This window comes from Xiphophorus couchianus, chromosome 9 (assembly GCF_001444195.1).
Source record: "Xiphophorus couchianus chromosome 9, X_couchianus-1.0, whole genome shotgun sequence".
NCBI lineage: Eukaryota > Metazoa > Chordata > Actinopteri > Cyprinodontiformes > Poeciliidae > Xiphophorus > Xiphophorus couchianus.
In genome coordinates, this window is record NC_040236.1 from 7,074,366 (window position 1) to 7,100,850 (window position 26,485).

General features: G+C 37.4%; 1 protein-coding gene across 1 annotated transcript in view; it reads right to left on the reverse strand.

Moving 5' to 3' along the window:
- Positions 1–376: 376 nt before the first annotated feature.
- ghrhrb (growth hormone releasing hormone receptor b) overlaps positions 377–26,485 on the reverse strand; it is a 31,882-nt gene continuing 5,773 nt past the window's right edge. The window contains exons 3-13 of the mRNA XM_028027828.1: positions 17,072–17,179; positions 14,018–14,115; positions 12,657–12,754; positions 12,429–12,561; positions 8,514–8,667; positions 8,353–8,413; positions 7,190–7,259; positions 5,008–5,099; positions 4,797–4,926; positions 4,678–4,719; positions 377–4,189 (exon numbers count right to left, since the gene is read on the reverse strand). Of these exons, the coding sequence (XP_027883629.1) occupies positions 3,995–4,189; positions 4,678–4,719; positions 4,797–4,926; positions 5,008–5,099; positions 7,190–7,259; positions 8,353–8,413; positions 8,514–8,667; positions 12,429–12,561; positions 12,657–12,754; positions 14,018–14,115; positions 17,072–17,179 (1,181 nt within the window). The 3' untranslated portion in view covers positions 377–3,994. The remainder of the gene's footprint in view (positions 4,190–4,677; positions 4,720–4,796; positions 4,927–5,007; positions 5,100–7,189; positions 7,260–8,352; positions 8,414–8,513; positions 8,668–12,428; positions 12,562–12,656; positions 12,755–14,017; positions 14,116–17,071; positions 17,180–26,485) is intronic.

Here is a 26,485-nt window from a genome sequence, read left to right on the forward strand (position 1 = left end):
GCTGTCCCAAAATGTTCTCACTAGTAAATTTATTTACATTTTGTCACTTTGTAACCATAAACCTCAATGTATTTGATCTGGACTTCAAGCCAGAGTGTGTAGAGTAGTTTCATGGACCAGATCTATGTTTATACTATAAAATCTATTTTTATTTTCCTAGAAAAAGGTGACAAAAATCAGTTTTTTTAATCTGTTTTCCCAAACAGAAAAGTGACACCTTAAAAATTATTTTTTGTAATGCATTCAGAATTGTAAAGATAAACTAAATAAATAAAATTTTGGATTCTTTACTAATTAGATGATTTCTCAAGATGAATGGCTTCACTGAATTATATTTAGGTATAATCGGAGGAAAGGGACAGAAGAGAAACTCATCCCACATTTTTAGTATTTTATTTGTAAAAAACACTTTTAAAAACCATGTATCATTTTCCCTTCACAATTATGTAATACCTTGCATTGGTCCACCACACAAAAGCCTATGAAATATAGTAAGTTTCTGACTGTAACATGACAAATTAAGTAAAAGTCCATAAATTAGTTTACCTAGGCTCAATACTTCTTGACATTTGAGCAGTTAATTATTACATATGTACTCAGTTTATAATCATACGGTAAGAGGAGAGTACGCACACTCGACATGGGCATCTTAACTTCATATTAATCACACTAAATCACCCTTTCTAAAATTACAAAAGAACACATAGGCAAATTTGTTCAGCATAAAAATATGTATATGATGTACAAGATACAGTTGCACAAAATCAATAAATGTGACTCACCTGCGCTGATGATAAACACTGAAAATGGTGTGGAAAAAGGCACGGTATTGGTCAGTAGCTGAGGCCTATATCTCCTTCATACAAACATTTGAATATACACGTATATAAACACATTATATGTATAGACTGCCTGGTGAAAATAAAAGTCGCCACGTGAATATAACTGAGCATGTTGAACGACAAATCCTGTGGTCGTAGAAAAGATGTTACTCTGTTTAAGAATGCATTGGCATCAGGAAGAGAGCTTGCAAAAACTACTGAACCTGTCTTGAGAAATATGCTTGGGAAAAACCTGTGAATGACCATGATCTGTGATCACTGAAGTGTTTGGTGAAATAAATTGAAGATAAATGGAAGAAGTTTGCTAAGTTTAATAGTGAAAATAAAGTGGTTCCACATGCATTATGTGAAGCGAACTCAGCCAATTGTGGCTGAACAGTTGTTGTGTAGCCATAAGAAAACCATTAATTAGTGAGCCTAACTGGGAAAAAAAGACTACAATTTGTGAGGGAGCATATAGATTGGACTCTGGAGAGATGAAAGAAGGTCATGTGATCTGATGAGTCCAGATTTACCCTCTTCCAGAGTGACTGGCACATCAGGGTAAGAAAAGAGGCAGATGAAGGGATGCACCCATCATGCCTAGTGTCTACCGTACAAGCTGTGGTGGCAGCTGCAGTTGCTCAGGTTTATGTTCAGCAACATTATGAGGTCAGCTGTCTACCTGAATATACTGAATAATCGTTGTATTCCATCAATAGATATTCAAAGATGACAATGCCAAGCTTTATTAGGCTCAAATTGTGAACGAGTCGTTCAGGGAGCATGAGAGTCCAGAGCTTAACCCCACTGAAAATCTAAGTGATGTTCTGGAGAAGGCTTTGCACAGTTGTCAGACTCTCCATCATCAATTTAAGAACTTGGTAAAAAGGTAATTCAACACTGGATAAAAAATAAATCTTGTTATATTGCAGAAGATTATAAAACCAATGCAACTACAAATGTGCACTGAATTCAAAGTCACAGTATTCTGTGACCACTTTTTGTTTTGGCAGCAACTTTTTTCTGGCCAGGCAGTGTATGTATATGCATACATACACAATGTTGTACATTTGTGCAAATTACCTACAGTGTCAAGAAGGAGACAAAACTACACTGATACAACATTAGTAGTGTCAAAGCAGCCTATTCAATCGCTATAAAGACAACAACCTAAATTATGCCTAAAATGTGGTCTTCTTATATGGTTTTACAAAAGAACTGTCATTAAACGCCTTACAGAAAAAAAAGATATATATATATTGCCTGCAAACACCAACTTGACACAGTAAGGATTCTATAGCCAAACAAATTTAACAAATTCAGTATTGTCAGTATATAAATCATTTGAGTCAACTGCAACAGTCACAAAACACTGTTCATTCACAAAAACAAAACAAGAGGCTTTTACAGTCTAGTGCTCCAGATGTGCGCTAATGCACTGTGCAACATGTTGCAGACATAGCCACAGATGGCGTTATGGATTTTCCTCTCCCAAATAGATATGTTATGTAACACAGGAATGACCAAAGTTGAAAGAAAAAAGGTGACACTGGATCTTTCAAAATCACAGGTATCACAGTTTTTTTTATTTATTTTTTTACATGGATAGTTGGACAAAAGTAAAGCAACTTGTGACAAATAAGCAGTAATACCAGGTAACTATTGGGTTTATAGATTCTTGAAGTAATTGCTGGAAGGTCATTATGATAAGTACATCTATGAGTATTAGAGTATGAAGGACAATGCACAAGAGTGGGTTAACGGATGGTGTTGAGCTGATAAGGTGTGGCATAGGACCCTGCAAAACGTTTTCAGCCTTTTTAGGAATTATATTATATTATATTATATTCAGGAATTTTAAACAGGTCTGCCTATAGCAGCCTCATGGCTGGAGTATATCTTCTTCATGACCATTCCAGGCTGGTAACACACAAGTTGTTGACATCCTTGAGAAAAGAAGTTTCTAGTTACATCTCCTTTTGCAATCTAATGTCATAGGTCCAAAGAAAAAGATGACTCAGCTATGAAGTCTGCTTAGATGAAAACAAACATGGAGCCTCTTGGATTCCTTGATTTCAAAAGTAAAACTTCAAGAGTGAGAAAAGCTTATAAATATGTTTGAATCTGAATTCTTCCTGAAAGCCAGCAGAATTGTTGTGAAATTGGGTGTTTATATTGCACGACACGATTGTCGGAAACCTTCAGTTATTCAGCTACAGGCTAAAAGTTTAAATGTAAAATATGCCTTACCTACTGAAAAAGAACAGTTATCTCATTAATTAGTCATATAATTTTACAACTGTCAGAGTAGCAATTGATGAAAAGAATTGATAATCTTTGTGTACAAGTATGATTTCCTTTTACTGCACCCAAGAGTTTCTCATAAAGGTATCCACCAGATTAAAATTATTACACATAATGACGCAGAATACAGGCAAAAGAAATGGCTACTAATGTTCAGGGTTCAGGTTAGTATTACAGTAATGCTGACTGCTTTCTCAGTCAGCATTGACTGAGAAAGAAAATTTACACCTTAATCTCTTATCCAGTATTTTGTACTTATAGTACCACAAAGCCATTTCTAGTATGCCAGTATGGCATTTGTGTCTGTTGGGAAAATGTGAACATTTGACATGACAAAAACTTTCTTGGTTCACTGTACAAAATCTTTTATTTTCTGATGTAGTGTATTTTGTTGCTTTTAATTGAGTAGTTTGTGACAAATTTAAGTGTGAAAATATTCTAATAAGGCTGGTGAACCAAAGCTTTGGGACTGTGTTGAATTAGAATGTACTTCTTTTCATTTATGTTCCACCTTGATTTATTTCAGTTTTGAACAAGGCTCCTGTTCACCTTTTAATTTTTTTCTTGTTTCTTCTTTAAATAGCAGAAAGAGTTCAGTGTTGGAAAGTAAAATGTGGAGGAGTTGTCCCAAAGCAAATGACGTAGTTTTCTAGCAACACTGTAAACTCTGGTGTCTGGGGGGAAATCTGAATGTGCTGTAAACGTGTGTGGGATGATGCTGACTTCTTGCACAGCAAGTTCAGAGGTCTCACAGTTCAGGATAAACAGACCCGCCAACAACCAGGCTCTGAGGTGTAGTCTGTGCACAGCATGAGCTGTGCAATACAAAAAACAACAACTCATCTGCAGGACCCGTCTCAAGGTTTTCAGACTGCAGACACATTATTGGGCGTAAGGGCATGTGATTCGGAGTTCTGCTGCTCTTTGGGACTGGATTTGTCCAGAACAGATATCTGTGTGACCGTGCTGCTTTCGTTGAACAGCGTACGCCGTCGTTTACTGTAGCTCAGGTAACTCTCGGTCTGCCACTTCCAAAATCGCTTTTTCAGTTCAGCCTGCACCTAAAAATCAAATACAGCTTTGATGAAAAGGTTTCTCGTTTTAGCTTATTTTTGTTATGTATCCAGTGATTACACCAAAATTTGCTCATTCATTTATATCTTTGACAGCATAAAAAACCATCCCAATAAACTACAAATTCTGAAATACGTTGACAAAAGCTTGACAAATCTGTTTTGAAAGATTGCAAGAAAATTTGATAACTGGGAAAGGAAACATGAAGAACAAAGGGATCATTTAAATATTTATACGTATAGTACACATCTGAACTCCTTTATAGTACCAGAATTTAATAAGTGAGGCTAAATAAAGAAAGAAAGATACCAGGCAAATCAACAATTTTATCCACCAGGTGGTGGTAATGACCTATTCAATAACATAATCAAACTTGTCCTGACATCATAAAATATTTTTAACATTTATTTGTAGTTATTGGCTATGTGAGATTCAGTTCTCTGAATGGACAGATCAATGCATAACGTGTACTCACCTCTCCATTTAGGAAACAGTACAGCAAGGCTACAACAAATCCCTTTAAAAGATGAACATGTGATAAAAGTTGTGAAACTTTATATTTCTTTATTTTTAAAAACGTGTTTCTAGTCATACCTGGAAGGATCCCATGCCAACCTCAATGATGATCCTAGCTTCGGCTCCTGTATTTTCCGGTAGGAAGGCGAACACCATGTAGTGCATCCCAAAAAGTGGGATGAGCAGCAGTGTGGATTTGGCCAGTCGCCTGGAAACACAAACAGCAGAGACATAAAGATAACATGGGTATACAGCCATGTGTCATACAGAAGTATTTATGCTCTCTCACTTAAAGTGACTTGTATTGTTGCCACCGACTCCAGGAGACGTCAGCTTCTGAACCAGAATACGGATCACGTTTAGAAAGATGATGAAGTTCACCTACATAGAAGAAAAACATTATATTGTTTATTTAATGTTTTGGTCCTCAACTCCTCTAGCAGAAATTAACAAACACTTGGTAAAGCTGCATGTCTGGTGAGCAGCTCTATATCATATGAATGGACCTTACCAAGCTCCGCCCACAACCGACCCACGTGACCGCAAGTCTCACAAAGCAAGCCTTTGTTTCTATGTAAACATGACTCCATTTCTACCGGATTTTCACAATATATCAGCTACTAAATGGACAGAGGAACTAACAAGTTCATGCCATCATCTGGGAGGAGGTTACTGGTTTCTCAGTCACAAGCTGGTTGCAAACCTGAGGCCAGCAGGTGTCAGTCAGTTATGGTAGATCTGACATTTGGTTTGATGACCTCAATATGAGAAGCTACAAACTGATAGCAGGAACCAAAGAGCTCTGTAAAGGTAAAGGCAAATCTTCTGAAGTTGGGATATAATTAATTTAATTTCATATAATTACCACGGAAGAAGCCATATGTTTGTTAAAATTTTATGAAATATATTTGTTCTATTTGATGTTTGTTGTGAATGACGTATACTCACAAAGGACGAGGTAATTAGTCCAACATTTAGAAACTACAGCGGCTGTAATGCGCCACAGCAAAGGTAAAGAAAGGTAAAATAACCCGAACAGGTGATCAACTCAAAACCACTCGTACCTTTTTACTCTCTGTACTTAGCTAACGGAAAGCGTGTATTTGTGAGACGGCCACGCACGTGACCACGTAGAATGGGCATCAGCCAATGAAAAGCGGCCCCTCTGGTAAGGTCCATTACTTCTCAGTCCAATGTTGTGATGAGGTGCTAAAGGCGGAGCGTTGGAAAGAGTAGGAGCTTTTTAAAGAGACAGAGGCCAATTTTTAGGATTTCAAGTTCTTTTAGGTTTACAGCATTTGTACAACTTAAGATAATGATTGCAATATAAAATGGCATTAAGTGGCTGAAAACTACGTAATAACCTCTCTTTATGGTTCCATCACATTATTTCAAATAGGTTAGGATATGAACTTTGACTGGGCCATTTGACTCTATAAAACATAATCATAAAGAGGACTTCATGGCCAACGCAATGACTGTGAGGTGACCAGGTTTTGTCTTGGGAAAGCAACCCTAATTCATCAACTTTCCATCACTATGTTCAACAGTTACATTGTTTTCGTTTTAAAAACATGGCACTTCGCATATTGACCAAAAATCTCTATTTTGGTTTTATCCGTCATTAAGACAAGAGCAAGTTTTGTTCACATGGAGTTTTGCATACCTAAGTTGTGCTAGCACTCTGTCTTAAAAAAAATAGCTTTCTCATAGTAACTATCTATATAAAATATGATACATGGATAAGGTCTGTGGAGTCTGAGATGGAGCTCTTGGGATTTGTTCTTTCACTGAGAAATACCCAGAGTGGCCCAGGGGGAAATGTGCTACATTCTCGGAAATGCTGGGCACTGCCTTAAATGTTTTCCACTTATAAAAAATTTTCTCACTGTAAAGTAATTGGCTCTAAATAGTTTGAAAATGACCTTGCAACTTTTCCAAGATTGACTGGGAGCAATGTATGCTTTTCTACAGATTGTTGATTCCTTTCTACCCTGGCATTGTGCTAACAAAGAGCTGATCCCACAGGCGATAATCAATGAATCAAATCCTGTATTTAAACGAAACGTACTTGGCTTCACCTCTTCCTTTTAGTTCCTTTGTAAAAGGAAAGGTATTGTTTCTCACACACAGCCTTTCCATTCAGACTTAATAATAATAATAATTTTTACTTTATTCATCCCAGCAGGGAAATTATTTCGCAGTTACAGCACACGACAGGAGCTGCGTCTGCAGGCAGCCAGCTGAGCCGCACCTACAAGCAGCACTTTATAAAACAAATAGATAGACACTCAAACATACTCAGTTATTTTTGTCTATCATATATATGATCAAGCCTCAAAAAATAAGTTGCTTTCTTGTAACTATGGATTGTTGCCAATCAGATAAAAACAAGATAAGAGTCAAACATCAGCACAGATCCTAGACTTTTGATCCATCAAGAGCTCCCACTTTATCTGCAGTGTACTCACCAATAGGGAGGCAGTTATTGGACCCTTAATGATCCACCAGATGAAAGCCACATCTGTGTCATCCCAGCACCTGGGATGCATAAAAGCCAGATTTGCAATAAACTGAGCAATATGAGGCCACACACTTTTAAGTCTCATCATGAAATATGCAACATTTACTCAAGCCAGAATGTTAGAAATTAAACTGTAAATCTTTCTCTGAAACAACCTTCCCATCACGATTTTACCAATTATATACCATATTATATTAGATTTAACATCTTCGCAGAATTGCCTGTTTATTGGCTGAGTCAATCCAGAAAAATAAGTTTTTGGTGAAACATCAATGCAGAATATTGTTTGGCATGCTAACCCTGCAAATGGTAAAGCTAGTTAAAATATCAACTATGTTTTAAATATGGGGGAAACTAATAATCACTCCCTTGGAATAGGATTTAAAATATCTATTTTTAACACTGTTAGATGTTCATATACTATTACTGTTAAAGAGTGATCTGAAAGGGATGAAATAGATATAAATACCTCCAAGCTTTATAAACATTGGAAATCAGAAATAAAGATAATACTTCTGATTGACATCTCTCTAAACCATTTTTTTTTTTTACTTTGAAATTATTGTATGTTCAAGCAGCTTAGGATTTTATGACCTCCATGTTCACTCGTATCCAAGCACATTGCTCTTTAGTCTGGGCTCCTTATAAATCATCTAAACTTCTTTAACTGCCAACCTGTCAACAAATACATTTTCCATAAATTCTGGATAGGGAGTTTTATTTCTTCTCAAACTGAAACCATAATTAGAGTTTGCCACATTGTCAATTTCTAATTTCCTCATCCTGTATTAAGCAGCTTATCACTTCCAGAACTACAAACTGGCTTGACATGCTAGATTACAACTCTAAGCAGGAAGTCTTGAAAAATGGTCTAAATTTGAAATTAAAACAATGAGTTCTTCCAGCTATAAAAAAAAAAACACTTATATTTTTTAGCACCCACTTAGTTAAATCTGTTTGTGTTCCTTTTAACATGAAACATGTTCCTTTTAACATGAAGCATGTTAAAAGGAACATTTAAGCATTGCTGTTTAAATAAAATATGTGTCTGCTTATTCTTGCGAGAACAAACTAATCTGATTTTCACCAGCAGTCACAGCATTTGCTCACCCCTTATTATTGTAGAAGTTTCTACTAAGAATCCAGGTTGCAATGATTATTGCCGGTAGACCTGGGAAAAAAAATAAAAAAAACACAGAAACCAAATCATTACGCAAGAAACTTGTTACAGCTCTAACAAGAAACTTTGAGAAAGTACCAGAAAAACCCACCCCAACCAATTAGTATATACCACCAGAAGTATTTCTTTTGAAAGACGAAGGTGAGTGCTAACAGCGTCTGTAGATACATCCCCTCCACCAGTAGCCAGAAGTAGTTGGCCAGGATACTAAACTGGAAAAAGGCCACAGCAGACTTGCAGGCTGTCTGCAGGACAAGGCAAAGACAAACATCAGATAAGGTTGTAAACTTCACTTAACCTGGCAGATTACAGTACCAAAGTTTATAACAACCGTTGTTCATGGAGTTTTTGTTCTTGTTGAGAATGGAAATAATTTATTTGTTTCATTTTCTTTACAAACCTGAAACTTTGGGTGACAGAAATTATTCAATTTGAGGCATTAACATTTTTTATTGAAGAGAAACTGGAACATTTACAAATGTAAAAGTTTTTTTATTTGCAGATAAATAGACAGATAATTTTAGGGTCACCACGTTTTAATCTGTACAGATGTTTCTGTATATCATCCCCTTGGTTATGGTGTTCCATGTATTCCTTTCCTGTTGGTATCTTACTCCCTGTTGCAGCTGGGGCCTTGCCTGGTGTGGTACATCTGTGCCTTTATTGCTCTGGTGATCAAGGGCTGCTCATGTGCTGCCATGACCTGACCTGCTGTGCTATACAGCCCTCTCCAGTCGTTGGTAGAATTTGGTCATATCAGCCACTTCAGCTAACTGTTGGTGGTACATCCAATGCATGTTCTTTTCCTCCCATAATGGTTCCTTCAGATTCTTCTCCTCCATTTGCTATTGTTTGAGATTTTCACTGAGCACTTCATCCCTTGGGTTCGTCTTTTCAATGTGGTCTTGGAGTTTGGATGACAGCTCTGATATACTGTAGACCTCTGCCTTCTTCTGTGCTTTGGGGTTTATATATACTAACGTGCGTAAATTGGCTTCTATGGCAGAGATCCAAGGAGCAACTACTTACCCCAAAGCACATAAAGACCCATCTCACATTTGACAAGACATTCTTTATAATTATCATCATCATAAAGTTTATGATGATGAGAGTTTTGGGAATATATTCTGTGGAATGATGAGACAAAAGAGGAACAATTTTGGAAGTTGTGCATAATGTCACATTTGTTCCAAAATTAGCACAACATTTCTAAATCAGACTATCATACTGGCAGTTCTTGGCAGTGACGTTTTGGGACTGCTTTGCTTCCTCAAGACCTGAGAAGCTTGCCATAATTGATGATGTTGACCTAACAGTTATTGCAAACTCTTGATGAGAGTTGTTGCTGCTCAGATTGTGCAACTATTTATTAGGTTTATGGGACATTTACTTTATCCCAGAGGCCCAGGTTGATTTGGATAACTTTGAAAACTGTTTATTGCATTTACGCAAGTCAATTGTACTTGCGTAATTGGATACATCAAAATTTAATTTGATGTTTTAAAACATTTCAGGGTGAAAAAAGGCCAAAACAGAAGAAATCTGTAAGAGGAAAAACACTTTTTCACAGCATTGCAGTTGTCATGGTAATGCCATGATTTCTCTGTGGTTTGCTCCAGTTGTGTTATTGACAGCTTCCCTGTTTTCCTACTTTATATTTAAAACTACCACTGTGCCAGCATCTAAAAGACTAGGTTTTCTTGAGGGCAACAACTGCTGCAGCCACTGGCCCATGATGCTGAAGGGTCAGAACTAAGCAGCAGACATAAAAAAAAAAAAACCTTAATCTCAAGGTGGACATGAAAGATTTCTCAGGGAATGAATATGGTAATAAAGTATATGATAAATTACTTGGTGTAGATCCTGTTGATTAAGAAGTACCCAGAGGTCACTGTCTGAATTGAGATTATAAATAAATCCAGCTTGTTCATTATGATGGGTACAAAGAAGTAGAACATCCATGTTAAGGTGAAGGCCATGTGGCCACTGATTTATTATGGACAAATAAATGCCACAGTCCTGGCTGAGAAAGCACAGCAGTGGCTGTATTTTCTTAGAAAACTCAGGAGAGTAAACCTGTTACAACAGCTCATGACATCCTTCTATAACTCCATCTCTCACAGCATCTTGGTGTGGTATGGCTCTGCAGAAAAATAGAAATCTCTACAGTGATTTATAAATACTGCCAGGAACATCATCGACCAACAGCTACCTACTCTGGACAATTCATCAACTGATGTTGCCTGCAGAGAGCATACAATATTCTGACAGACTCACTATATCCTGCCCACCACGTGGATGAATTACTGCCTTCGGGAAAAATAGATCCATCAAAACTGATACTTCAACATTTCTTAACAGCTTTTTCCCTACTTTGATATATACATACACAACTGTGTGTCCAAACTTTTGGTCTGTACTCAGTTCAGACCAAAAGTTTGGACACACCTTCTCATTGAATTCAATGAGAAAGTGTGTCCAAACTTTTGGTCTGTACTGTATATATATATATATATATATATATATATATATATATATATATATATATATATATATGTATATATATGTAATTCCCTTCTCACCCACCGCGGGTGGTTCTTATCCTCTGAGCTCGGGTCCTCTACCAGAGGCCTGGGAGCTTGAGGGTCCTGCGCAGTATCTTGGCTGTGCCAAGGACTGCACATTTCTGGACTGAGATGTCTGATGTTGTTCCTGGGATCTGTTGTAGCCATTGGTCCAGTTTGGGGGTGACTGCCCCGAGGGCCCCAATGACCACAGGCACCACTGTGGTCTTCACCTTCCAGGCCCTCTCCAGTTCCTCCCTGAGGCCCTGGTATTTCTCTAGTTTCTCGTGCTCCTTTTTCCTGATGTTGCAGTCTCTTGGTATTGCTACATCTACCACAACGGCTTTCCTCTGTTGTTTATCCACTACGACAATGTCTGGTTGGTTCGCAATTACCATTTTGTCTGTCTGGATCTGGAAGTACCACAGGATCTTAGCTCTGGCGTTCTCCACCACCTTTGGGGGTGTTTCCTACTTTGATCTCGGGGTTTCCAGTCCATATTCTGCATATATATATAGCTGACTGGATAGCTCAATAGATAAGGCATCAGTATATCACCCGAGAGGGCGGGGTTCGAATCCAGTCTGGGTCCTTAGGCAAGACCCTTCAAGCTACTGCCTACCTCATACCATGAGAGATACTAAGATGCATAACATGCCGGCGTCGCCTGCGTCAGGTGTTGGGGAACCAGAGCACCTTGATGACAAATGGGCTACTGAAACAAGACGGAAATGGGCGAGAGATGAAAATGTGGATCTGTTGGAATGCTACTACTCAAGTAACCCTAATCAGAGAGGTTACATGCAAAGACTGGTGAAGGAATGGTCACATCCCCAGTCAACACTAAGCGCTAAACAACTAGTAGCTCAGTGTTCCAACATCCGCAAACGGCAACTGCTATCACAACTTGAGATTGACGAGATACAACACAAATGCTACGGCAAAAAGGAGGAACCTGGATGTCCTCCTCGGCACGAGTGAATAAAATTTTACTTTTTTGTATTTCCATTCATATTCATATGTCATATGTCAATCATGGTACATGTTAGGGAAAACTGAGGAAAACTCTTATCTTTCCTATTTCAGCCTTACCTCCTATGTTGTTGTACACTTGTACTCCTATGTTGTTGTACACTTGTACACTTTGAAATGAGTCACAGAAAGTGCTTATGCTGAGGCCTCACAAACAATAAGTACACTCACACCTTTCACAGTAGCTTTATCAGCAGAAAAGCAGGAAGTGAAAACCTCATCATTAATGCTCTGAGACATCCCCTGTATTTTTATCTTTCTATCTCTCTCCTTTCAAGAAAACAGGTTGTGTAAACCTGTCCAAGTTGTTCAGAGGAGGCACAGAAGCATTTTCAGATGTTAGATCTACAACAATTTCTGCTTTCACAAAATTCTTACTACTGGTGAGTTGGTGAAACGGCGGCACTCACAGTTGACATGAAGCAGTGGTCCAGATCCTCATCAGAAAAAAGAACCAGGTCTTTGATGAAGACAGCAGTGGCTCTCAGGATGAAGGAGAAGAACAGGTTTATGTGGATGTAGTTTCTGGTGCAGTGAAATTTCCTGCAGAGAGAGAACAAATATATTTGAATTACCTTGTGTTTCCCCACTGTATGTGTCTACATAAATAAAGGTAGCAGAAGATTGAAAATTGTTACCTAAAAACAGTGAAGACAAAAATAGCTGATATAAGTGATATGAGTGAGGTAGCATAGCCAGCAGTGTACACCTGTTTAAAGTTGGAGAAATATGTTGTCTGAAAGAGACAAACAAAAGAAAGTTAGGACATTTCATTAAAGTGCTCTCCAACAAGTTGTTCAATCATCAAAGAAAGAACATTTTGAGTTTGCTGAAACTTAGTGAATGAATAACTTAGATATTTTAGTGAAACTCAACAATGATTATTGAAATTTTGAGGAAAGCAAATTGAGTGAGAGTCTGTTCAAATAAAAGTTCTGGGTATGTAAAAAAACAAAAAAACTTTAGTACATAATTTTTTTTATCTTTAATGTGATTTCAAAACATAATTTATCCCTTTAATAAAGGGATAAAAAACATTACCCTAATCATTAACCCTAATCTGGTTGCATGTTGTAAATGTGTCCCTTTGAAACAAATAATTGAAACAAATAATTGAATTGCCTGGGAAATTCAGGCATTTGATTAAGCTCTGCTGGAATAGAAAATATGTGGGGACTGTGGATAAGAGAAGTCCTTACAACTGAGCTGAAGAACTTTGTAAAACAGAATGGTCAGATAATAGAAAGTGAATATGTGCATGTTGACAGATAAAGTTGAATGAAAAGATGCTTCAGCAAGTGTCAGTTGAAGGGTCCACACTTAAGAAACCAGGTTGTTGCACCTGTTTTTTCCCTACCTGATTTCTTTGTTATTCAGTGAATTATAGGGTTTATATCACTAAGAAAGTTTTTTTTAATTATCCATCATTATCAAAATCTTGCTTTTTAACAGTACACATCTGAAATCCATAGGTTGAGTATTCATGTGCTTTTAAAACACAACTTAACCTGTACAGATGAAGACATTCTCAACTCTTATAATGTTTTTTTCTGTATGTCCATATGCGGCAAAGTCGACAGCAGGGGATTTATTGTAATCAAAACAATAAAATGTTCTCTTTTTTCTGTAAGGGCTCATATTGCTGCAGAAGAATGTTATATTTTTGACATCTGTCATCTACTCTGTCTAATTATGAGCATAATAGGAGCAGAGGTTTATAGCCAGTAATTAAATCTGTAATAGTAGGTTCTTACTGTATAAGTGCTGTCAACCAAAAGTTCTCACTATACCACAGCAACACAACAATTTTGTCTCAAAGGTGAAAATAAATTTAAAAATAAAAATGGGCAATATTTTATCAAACCCTAGCCCAACAGAAATTAACAATAAAGAAAGTAGAGAGTAGAGGCCCAGCACATTCAATAAAACAAAATGGTTCACAATGATCAGTTCAAAATATATTATAACTCCACCAACATAATAATAAAGTCTCACTTACCTCTGGCTCTGGCTCTTCAACATCTTTAAACACACAGGCCTCATGGTAGTTCAGATGTTCGTACCAGCCCTCTTCTGTGCAGTTCCTTGAAATATAAGCTAAAACAAGATAAAGACAGAAAAGAGTGACAGACACAAAGCAATTTACAACAGTTAAAACTAAATTAAAAAATAAATAAGAAGGCTCACATTAATGATGGAAATGTAGTAAATGGTAAATAGGGAACAAGTGTTTATAGTTCATAAACAAGAAACATTTGTGGTGATTAGTCAACAAGGTACAGGTGGGATGATTAACAAGAAGCAGGTGTGACAATTAGTAAACCTGGAATAGACTAGAAAATCCATCCATACCTATGAACTCCAGCATGAGTGACATCTGTGTCAATGTTGAAAAATTATTTCATTAATTTATATAGTGCCTTTTATTCACTTTTGCATTGTACTTCACAAAATCAAAGCAGAACTGATGAATATCAAAGCAAAAGACAGACAGTAAGCTCTTTCTCATCTGGTGATGAGAAAGAGCAAAGTTTCAGTGAATGAATTATGTGCTCATTATTTGCTTCTGTAATTTTGTGTAGACTGATACTTCTGAAAAAAGCCTTCCTATATGAGATCAAATAAAAAATATATGAACAGAAATTTTTGAATTTTAAACTTCATCTTGACCAGCTCAACTGAATTTAAATGAGCTGAATTTTGTTCTTTGTTCTTCCACCATAGCCTGGAGATAGAATGGAGGAGCTCAAATCCTGAGTTCCTGAAGTTTCATGATGCATAAAGAGGTTTTCAGTTACCAAAACTGAATTCACCCTTTCAGCAGAAGCGACAAAGTTTACAGTGAAATGCTGGGTTTCATGAAGTGAAAATGCCATCCAGCTTCTCAGTACAGCAAAGTGTGGGGGTTTGAGTCGTGGGTGGATTTACCGATATCCAGCAGCAGAACACCGTAGCATGTAGAGCCTGCAGCTACAGCAAATGGTTGGATGCGATTTAAGGTTTGAAGGTTGCGGCTCTGGGGACAATGCTAAAACTCATATCGCCTTGTTTAACAAGCAGTGTCAGCTCCAAACTCATGCTCCTGGCTCTTGACTGAACTGTTTGATTTTCCAATTCATTATTTATTTATTTTTTTGCAGAGTCCCATTAGAAACTCTGGACCAACTTGTGGAGGAGGAAATCCAGCAAGGTCCAGGGAATGACTAACACTGAGTTATGAAGTCATTCACAACAACCTTCGTCTCCTGATGCATAAAAGCAAAGTTTTCAGTTAACTTTAGGTCAGTATCATTTTTTTTTTTCTTGCACTAAGAATTTCACTACAGGAAACATGCAAGCGTATTATCAGCATCCACAATCTGTGTAACCACTCTGCTGTTGCTAGTTTGGCTGAGAACCATTACCTGAAATTCATTTGTTTGTTCCAGTGCAATCAAAAGGTGCAAAATCAAGCACATTGTTGATGTGTATAGGTCTTGAGTCATTCAACATTCTTGTGCATCTTTCATCCTAGCAGCCTACCTTTCCCATGATATTTCAATCAAAATATCATCAGGCTTTAAGAAAGTTTTTGTTTTCTGCTATATTTTACACTCTTTTCTATGTTTTTATGCACACACTGCACTGTTACTAAATCCAATAACGGTTTTTGACAGACTTTTATTGTGACAATTTTACATTTGAATATGCTCTAAATCATCCTACTGTTGCTCTGGCTGTAGGTTCATAGTCATAGACCAAACTCCGTACTAGTCTCAAACCATTTCCAACCTCTAACAGGTTTTCTTTCTGTGTTTAGATGCATCTATTTTTTCATCAGCTTTGACCAACTCTCCTTGCTTCTTGCACTTTGTGTGTAGACTAAAATGTTACACATGGTTTCATTTGACAAGACCATCTTTATCAATGTTTCCCGTGTCTCCTTCATTGTTTGCAGTATTTTTGTCAACTAAGATTTGTCTTTCTTTGTTGAATCCTCATTTGCTCTGACATTCATTAATTTTTCCATTATTTCATCTATTTTTGCTGCTTATTCCTTCCTGCATGTGTGCATTTATTGTTTTGATGTAAAAAAAAAAAAAAAAGACCAGCTGGATCTGACAGGGGTCTGGAAGAGACAGGAGGGGTAATCTAAACAGTCTGTGCACACAGACAGGCAGCAGTGCACCCTGAAAACTAAACAGTCTTCATAAACCACCCAACAAAAACACAACACCGTCCCAAGGGTCCTCCAAAATAACATGGTATTTTTTCTGGTCTGTGTTATGATGGATGACTAGAACTGATCATAATATTAGATTTAAACAGCATTCTTTATTTTGTTTAGGAAAAAAAAAGGAAATTCAGCTTCACAATGTCAAATCATTGTTTCTTTAAGACAAATTATGAACTGAAAAAAGAAAAAGCAAGAGGATGAAAAGGGCACCACAGCTGCTGGCAGGAATATTAATTTCTTGCTGACCAGAGCATTTCTACAGGATTCAAATTATAAACATAAACAACTGGCATATATTTCAGAGTACATTAGTTGCTTTAGAGCAGGAACACTCTTAGAATCAACAACGTGCAGTCAGGGGAGGCAGCGATGAAGCAGAGCCTCACCTGTCATTATGGAAGAATAATAGTGAATGTAATAAGATAATTTTTATTGCTATTTTCACCCTCTGGTTTGTACTGTGAAGTATTTATTTTTCATTTAGCTTTACCAATTTGATTTTTTTCTTCAAAATCGCTGAATTTTTGTGTAGTTAACGGAATTATTCTACCATGGCAGCACGGCTATGGATGCCATGTGAAAGTATAGTCTTTTTGCCCTTCAATGTTGTCCGCATGCTCAAAATATCCGTATCTAAACAATAACAAGCAAGGGGTCTTATGATTTTGACTAAGTCAGTGCCTCACCAGCCATGAACCTCACCGCACGTCACTGCTCAGAATGCAACGTGCAACAGCACAAATGAAAAAAACAAACAACACAGACACACCCACACACATCTCAGAATTTTAGTTGTGGTTTTTATGTCACTGACAGTGATTTGAAACATTTATTTACCTTGGTTGTCGGCAAACAGCTGAGAGACGTTCGTACATGAAACCCTGACCACTTGTCCCACATTGGCCCGGTGCCAGCAGTAAATATCATCCCAATATGTTGGGCAACCTGGGAAGACAATCAGAATGTAATAAACATTTACCAATGTGACTGCACCAATGTCTTCAGGGACAACACATTTAATAAAATTATATGCACTAATCAAACATTAGATTAATAGGCAGCTACAGTTTGTTAACTTTCTTGAATGTGTTTGCGTAACCTAAGAGTTAATGTTTCTCTTCTCAAAATAAACTCAACCTTAAGAGCAGGACATTTTGATCTGAATCCACAGCTATGTACTGGGCCAAACAAGGGAAAAGGAAATTTTATGTGCCAGAGCCCTTACTTTATCTCTACTTTCAAAAAAATAAAGCCTCAAAATGTGTAAATACTCAAATTAAAAACCTGCATTGTAAATAAGAAACATTGGCTTGTGGAATATGGTATTGGAGAAAATTGCATAATACTGGTTTAAGTATCATGGCTGGTGAGTCACTCTACATTAGCACTCCACACCCAAAAGATTATGCACAACACATTTGCTCAGTTCTTCTTCTTCTTCTTCTTTTCCTTTTTTATGGCGGTTGGCAAGCAACTTTTAGATGTGCATTACCGCCATCTACTGGAATGGAGTGTGGATCGGGACGCTAACTATATACACCCCCCTCAAAACAAAACAAACAAAACAATAAAATAAATAAATAAATAAAAAAAATAAAATAAAATAAAATAAAATAATAATAATAATAAAATAACAACTTTGCTCAGTTTCACCCACCAGTAGCTCATTGCTCTGAGTAACAATTATCCTCCCTCCACAGGCAACCACCTCACTCGTCAATGAGGAGCAGCTGTGCAGAGCCCAGAACAAAAGGCTACATGCTAATCTCTAAAATACTCAATAAATACAATTAAAACTTCTTGTGTGCAAATTGTTATTGATGTGCAAATCTATGCTTAAAGTACAGTGCTAAATAAAGTGCTTGTTAATAAAGTGCAAAAAGTACTTTTAAAAGTGCTATACAGTGATTTCAGTAAAAATAGTCCCAGTAATGAAGATCTCTTCATTACACCCCAAATAGGGTGTGAATTTTAAATGTACAGTCAAAAACAAGGGTTTGCAAAATAGTTGTACTGAAATATGTAAAGATATTTAATGATAAAATAGTATGTAATTTACCTGCAACATGAAACCAGATCAAACTTTGCACATGACTGCATTTTTATTGAAGTATTAATAATGTTAAAGAGGAATGTATTTCCCAGGACTTCACTTTTTTATCTATATTTACTACTATGTTCTTAAAACACATCAAAATAATTTCAAGGTCCTGATTTAGCTTCTTTACTTAATTTCTCAAATTGTCCTTGTTGGGGGAAGTGATGAAACAACAACCTATGGACTGTCAGGATCTGTGTTTTTCTGTGTATTTATTTTGAGTTTTCTGTGTCCCTGAGTCTTTGTGTTGTCCTGTCTTCCCCTTGATTGTTTCCCAGGTGTGTCTCGTTTCTGTGATTACCCTCCTGTGTATTTAATGTCACCTGTGTCTCAGTGTCTCTGTCGGGTCCTTGTCAATGTGTCTTGTCCATGTGTGTAGCCTGTTGCTACCAGTGCTGAGCCCTAGCCTTCCTCTCTACTGTGCTGCCAGGTTTTTTGGACTTTTGGAATTATTTAAGCCTATTTTCATCATTAAACTTCCATCATTCATCTCATCTGGGTCTGCTGCGTTTCCCTCACCGCTTCCACCAAAATAGTTCATGACAAATTTACCATTTTACTTTACTTGCTAAGAGTTACTGAAGCATCACATACACAACTTAAACATATGGCACAAAGAGGCATTAATACCTTCAAAGGCCATAATAACTGCATGTGTCTAATTATATTGTTCATACTAAAGGTTTCTTTATTGGATGACACGCTGAAGCATTTAAACTTACTCTGCCATTAATAAAATGTTGAGGTTCATACATGTACATGTTTGATGTTTCATTAATACACCTTCCTGACCTTCTTCGTAGTCCCGTAAAAAGCCAGCACCTGGTCATTTTATCAACTTTTCTTATACAACACACTTAACATTCTATAAGCAACAGACTTTTTTCACCTTGAATGCATCTAAATCCTGCAGAACCAGCTAATTAAGCATTTTCCTGGAACAGAAACTTAGTTCTCTGATGTTAGTTTTCAAGGGGTTTCCCTCAGTCTGGGAAAGGCGAAGGGTGTTTGATTTTGTGACGTTCTCTGCCGCCCTGCGACAGACTGGCGACCTGTCCAGGGTGTACCCCGCCTCCCGCCTGGAACGTAGCTGGAGATAGGCACCAGCAACCCTCCCGACCCCATTAGGGACAAGGGTGCACAGAAAATGGATGGATGGATGGATGGATGGACGTTCTCTGCCCACGCTTCCTCTCCACTGCCGCTCATATCACATGGCCGACGAAGTCTCTCCCTGCAGACCCTGGTGCTCTGGATGAGAGTGTGTTTGTGAGAAGAGACGGTGGTAATGAGGCGCCGGACTCAATCCGCCATCTCATCGTCTCATACATCAAAGCTCCTCGGCCCTGCGTCAATTAAAACGGCCGCACGGAGAGATGCAGCAGCACTGATTCATAATGAAACACAGCGTTTGGCTGCTGCTGCAGGTTGTCCTGCCAAAGCTGCGAAGAAGAAGACATCTCGCAGGATAAATGAGGCTTTGAACTCGTTTTTCATTTATATTTTCCACTCCATCATAGCTACAGATGACATCTTCATTTATTATGTTCTAACAATGACTCAAGACGGAGTACCTTTAGATTGTTAAATACTGTAATATTGATAGATATTCCCTATAAAATGGAACTTCATTTAAATGGACATAGTGGCTATGGCTTTATTAAGGTTTCAAGAGGTGATGGGAAGTAGTTCCTTCTTCAGATGCTCACTAAAGCAAAGCATCCCATTATAGTGGGATTTAGCAATGGATAAATGGACTTGTAGATCTCATTATATAGTCATGGTTGTCTTTTGGTCTTGTTTACAGTGAATAAACATGAGCAAAATGCTAGTAAACATCAGTGCCAAAGACAAAATCCTGAAGGATCAGTGGTCTGTAGATGAGAAATAGAAACATGAGAACTTGAGCCATTTGAGTACAATGAACTCACTTTCTTTTTCAAGAAACCAGTTTGAGACGAACTGAGTTTTGAGACATGCTGCATTTTCTTTTTGGAAATACAAGATCTTTACACTGTGGTCATAAAAGGATGGACATTTCTCAACTGTTGCCAAGAAGTCCTCATTTTATACCCTGAGTTCAGATTCAATGAACCAGAAACATTTTCAGATCGATCATGGTCAAATTTTTACTGAGTCTTAACTGACAAGCACAATGCCTGACTTGACACTTCAGTTTCAGTTCTTTTTTTCAAGGCGCAATGTGCACTACAATCAGAAATGGTATTCCCCATACTTTAATTGTAATGAGCTACTGTTTCCTCCTATCATCTCAGAAAAGGTTTTCAATTTTTCACTGAGAAACAAGATATTTTCATCCACACAACTGTTGCTCTTATTGTGTCTGAACTACCCTAACTAGTCTGTTTGGCACAAACAACCATGTCATGTTTAAATCCATTTAACATTCTTCATCTGGACTTTTGGTTTAAACAACAAGTCATCATCAGCATATGCTTAAATACACTAAATGTCTGATTTTATATTTTGCATTCATAAGAAGTTGAGGAAGTGGATCTAATAAATTATCCAATAAGTCTCAATAACACAACAAACCACAAATATTTTGATATGTAAGATTAGAAAACTAAAAACGTTAGTAAAATTAAAATTCACGATCACCCCTACACACAACAACCCACCTGCAGTATTAGAAAACAAAATGTATCCTTGTCTATTTAAAGCCCACAGGGCATCTAAAGTGACTTACTGGTTTGTTTTTCTTGCTGAGGGCTGTGAAAGGTCAAACCTGGCTGAACAGTATTAAAGTAATTTCTCTGTCCCACCTGCTTTACTGCGACATTCAAGGATTCACCTGTCTGACATTTCTGTATCCGATTAAAAAAGGAAGGAAAAAAAAGCATCTGCAACAACTTATGAAGAAAGATTTGTCATTCTCGAGGACAGACATGAAGGGGGAAGGAGTATTATATCGATCAAATGTCAGCCTAAATGGAAGGCCTTTTTTTCCTTCTCAAGGTCTGGCCAGTTTATCCCTTGACGCTTCATTTCTCAGTATATTCTGGATTCAATAAAGCACAAGTACACTAACGGCTATAATAGTGTTTCAAATATTAGAGTAGTGAAACCCCCCTGGGATGGATAAAACTGTGAAATCTCTTTATAACCTTTGTTATGAGATGCAGAAAGAAGAACAGTATATCAATAGATAATCTGAAGATATTAAAGAAAAAACCTGTAGCTTGTCACTTAGTTAATCAAGCTGTTAGATTTTTATGAGGAGAGTATTATATAAAATACACTTTTTGAGCTTTACTCCATGTTATCATATTATCCCTTCATCAAAAACATATCTAGATAATTGCTTTGATTCTTTCATGCATTTTTGAGAAATCCTTGAGTCTCCCCTGGCAGCCATTCTGGGGTGTCTGTGTTCTTGCTCTCACCTAGCACTGCCTATTTTCACAAAGCTCGTCCTAGGGCTAGGAGACTCCGCCTCAGCATATGAACTGCTTCTCAGTCCAACACGTCTAAGAATGATTGGAAATGGTAAAGGCACATTGTTGTGGTGACATGCAAAAGAGTATCAGAAAGATTATAACTTCTTCAAGAAACGGATGGCAATTTCAAAGCATCAAATTGCAAAGTCAAATTTCTTTTAAGTTATTTGTGCTGCATACAGCATTTTTGTAACAACTGAAGGTGACATAGTTACCTTCTTGTGCTATAAAATGACACCATGTGCCTGGAGAATACATAATACAAGCCTTCTAAGGTTTTGCTCTGATAAAACGTTTTTAAATTTTATCCCTTGAATTCCTATCTTTTCCCTGCCTCACAAAGCAAAGCAGTGAAATATTCCACTGGACACAACATTAAGCAGCACTTATTGGCCGATTACTATTTAAAAGCTAAAGGGTAAAAAATTACAGCATTTTTCCTGAGAAATACAGTATAATGCACAGTCCTTGAGAAAAGAAATTTTCCATGACTGTCAATGCAGTCCAACTTTGCTGCCTACATTTTATTTAAAAAAAACAATGTATTAATTATTCATTACCAGTGTGACTTGACTACCTCTGTAAGAGCAGGAGTTGTGTATGTTTGTGAGTTCCTTCAGCATGTAGGCGTCGGTCCAATGCAAAGGTGGAAATATACGGAAATGGCCTTGGAGAGCAATTGTCGCTGTCCATCATGTGGGGAACAGTTGCAAGGATGGATGGATGAAAATAATTTGTGGGGAACAATTGCAAGGATGGATGGATAGGTGGATAGAAGGACAGACGGATGTATGGATGGATGCTACACTCAAAAGATTTTTCACAAAAAGAAAAACAGGCTGCCGATCGTCCCACTTCAACACAAACACATCAAACCAACTTCCCAGCACAATTGTGGAGGAGTAATGAACTGATTTTTTTAGTTTTTGCTGCCACAGGGCTTGGGAACCTTGAAATTATTTTCAGTCCTCTGTATACTGTAGTCAATTATTTTAGAGTTATATGTGAGGCCATTTGTCTTACTGCTGAAGCTCAGTCTAAAATGGATAATCAACAGATCAATGTTCTTGAGTGTAAATTAACAACAGAATAGCTGAAAAAGAAATAAATTAATGTGTTACAATGATACAGTCCAGGTCATGACATGATTGAAATGCTGTGGTAAGACCTAACGAGAGCTGTGGAAAAATTGGGTTCTGCAAAAAAAAGAAAGTTCAATATAAAGTCACAGAGTAAACAGCAATTACATATGCCATTGATGTTTCATATATGTTGTTTATCCCATGAGTGTTATTGACTGTCATGGAAAGTGCTGGTGACTTGAAAATATTAACAAATCATGTTGGTTTTTACGGCCTTTGGTTGTGTCTTTTGGAAAACAGCCTTTATCAGTAACCAAAGACATATTGGAACAAAATGTTTGATTTCTGAGTTTGTTGATACATATTATATAAAACCCAACATAACATGAAGAAGGAGGGAAACGGAAAATACCAACATCCACATTACTGTCAATGTATTTATTTTTATTGCTGCAGTAAACAGCGACACTTTCCACTAGTAATTAATTGTCAATATGGCAGCAGCAACTGACCTGAGAATATGAAGAGGGCAGTGCAGTCGAGCTGTGTAATGATCTGTGAAAAGGCCAGCAGCAGAAAGTGACAGCCACATGGAACCTGGCAGTAACACACAAACATTCACATGGCTGGCTGATGTTCAGGGTGAGTGTAATAATGAGGATGGAGAAATAATAATAATAATAATAATAATAATAATAATAAAACATTACTTTCTTGCTTTCTTTATGTTGGAACATGACGGGCATTTCCAAACTGTTTCCAGAAGGTTGGCACCATGAAATTATCCAAAAAATCAAAACTAAGAAGCCATGCTTCTTTAAAATGTAATTAAATCAAACGAGTGTCATTCTGGTATCTGTCAAATCAAAACTTGCCCTTTGGATTTTCAAACTGAGAGTCATGATTTATCTCTCCAGCCTGCAGGTCTTCTCTCCCCCGGAGTTCTGTGGCAGTGTCCTTTACACCACTGTTTCTGATGCTTAGCTTTGTACTTGGAGATGTAAGACTTGGATGCAGCTGATTGGGGATAAAATCCATTCCATAACTGTTCCTGAGCTAATCTGAAGGCCAGAGGGGGGTCTGCAGCTACTGACTAAAGATTTTTGACAAACACAGAAACCCCCTTGCCCCTGGTGATTTTGCATAATTTGCCATTTCATGACTAACTTGAATATAGTTCTCAATTGCTTCCACTTTGTTATAATACCACAACTGACTATGGGACATGTAGTAATGAGGAAATTTTATGAGTAGACTTCCACAGCGAGTCATTGTTTCACAGCTTTTTGTAGTCTGTTTGCCTAAGTCCTTAATTTTAGATACAAGTGGACTTGGAAGTAATTGTAACACTTTAATTCAGTGATGGATTGATTGATGGATGGATGGCTGGATGGATGGATGGCTGGATGGATGAGGGTTCCATCTGGAGCACTCAGCCTTCCTACAAACTGGGATGCATTGTTGCATTGAAGTTAATCCTAATTTGGGGTCTTTCTGCGTGGAGTTTATATGTTCTTCCTGTTCATGGATGGGTTCTCTGGCTTCCTCAAACTATCCAAAAATATAATTGTTATGTTTATTGGTCTGTAATTTGTTCTTAAGTAGGTGTGTGTGTGTGGGAGGGGGTGGGGGGGTGCATGGTTGTTTGTCATGTGTATCTCTGTGTTGTCTTTGTCCAGGGTTTACCCTGCCTCTGCAATGTCAAACTGTATAAAGAGCATTCCTGTAAAACTACTTTCTAAAAAATATTTAGTTAAATGTATTTAGGTGAATATTTTTTATGTCAAGTCCTGTAAGAACTGGGGAAAATTGACAGTAACTTCTAAGTTGTCCAACCAATTCTTGCTGGGTTGAGAATGTTTAAATCCATCTGGATTTATTGATGTCAAGAGGAGATAAAGGTTAACTTCAGGAGCTGTGTGGTTTATATCTGAGTCAATAGTTTAGCGTGTTAAATTTCTGGTGAAACACTTCTTTCCAAACTCAGATAAATATCTCTGCACAAGTAAAGAGTTAAAACAATTTCTCAGATTATTGCAGGAGCTCGTCTGTTCAGACACGAAGACCCTCTGTTTTGCCGCCTCAGAATCTGATTGTCACATCTTCTCTTTGCTTGAACGCAAATGATGCAATTAATTATGAGCAATAGCAGCTGCGGTGTAGACTGGAAACCCCACTGGTGAGCAGATGATGCTCATCAAGCGAGAACAAAGCTTAACTGCTTGGAATGATCATGTCACATAACTGAAAACACTTCAAAACAGAGCATATCAGGTGTAACAAACCTGCCTTCAGACAACATCACAGAAGGAAAATTAAGCCCTCCACCCCCTTGTGCACAAGCTGTTCAAGTGTTTTGTTTTGTTTTGAGATGTGGAAAAAAGGATGAAAGAAGAATCGTATCAGATTCAGATAGTTCACCTTCTATTCAAGTAGGTAGCAAACCTTAAAAAGGTTAGAGGCATTTCTCTTTACCTTTGATTGTAGTCTGTTGAGCCAGATAAAGAAAGCATACTTTGCATTTGGTAAAAGAAAATCAATCATTATTTACAGAAAAGTATCCAGCTGGACTACTTTGTACATCTATCATCAAATGTCAGACAAGAATGTCTGACAAACACCCTACCACACAAACTGGTGTAGAAAGTTACTCAAAGTTTCAACTAATTCCCTCAATGCATCTTTTCTTTTACAAGTTAAATGAGGCTGAAAGACAGTTGAAGGACTCATCACAGACTTGTATAAATTTGTTTTCTGGTTCTTTGGGGAAAACAGAGATATTTTCACTCGAGACTTGACATACAATTTCTTCGAGGAGTTGTAGCTGTGAGCAGAGACCTCCTCATGTCAGGACACCTTTGAATCACTTTTAGAGAACTCAAAAAAACATCACAACCCTACAAATATAGACTGTCTTTATTTTTTAATCAGAAAGCGTGAACTATTAAATAGGGAGGCCTATCAGCCAATAGGAGAATCACAGATTGGCTAATTCCTATTGTATAGACTTTGACTTCCCTGTCCACAATATCTTTACTGCGGACTGTGAAAACAGACTTGGGATTGATGCTGCCCATGCCAACTATTCAAACAAAGCCATAAACCAAACCAGTGTCAATGTGAATGGTTAGTGAAGGTTCTTGGAGAAGTTCCCAGGAGTGTGTCAATAATTAAGTGCACACTCCATTACACAAGATGGAGCTTGAGAAATACCAGGATACAAGTTTTGTGCATACATAAAACTTCTATGTTTAGATTATGGTGGTTTATTTTAATTTTCCAAGCAGTCGTGAGTGCTTTATATAGAAGCCTGTAAGTACCAGAGTCAGATATCCATGACAAACTAGAGGCAACCATGACTTCATGTACCATTACACTAAACTCGAGAAAGCGTCAGGGTTTCTTCCTGAGGCTCCTGGTTTTCACTCTCCTCACAAATGCAACACTGGTCATTGTTTTAACTGTGTAGATTAAAAAACTGAAGTAAAGATTTGAAATAACAAACACAAAGTGGAAGTCTGCTGGAGAGAAAGTATGTAAAAAATGATATATTTAAGAAACGAGTTAGAGGTACACACAGGCTTTCAGTCTATAGTTGCAACATTTCCAA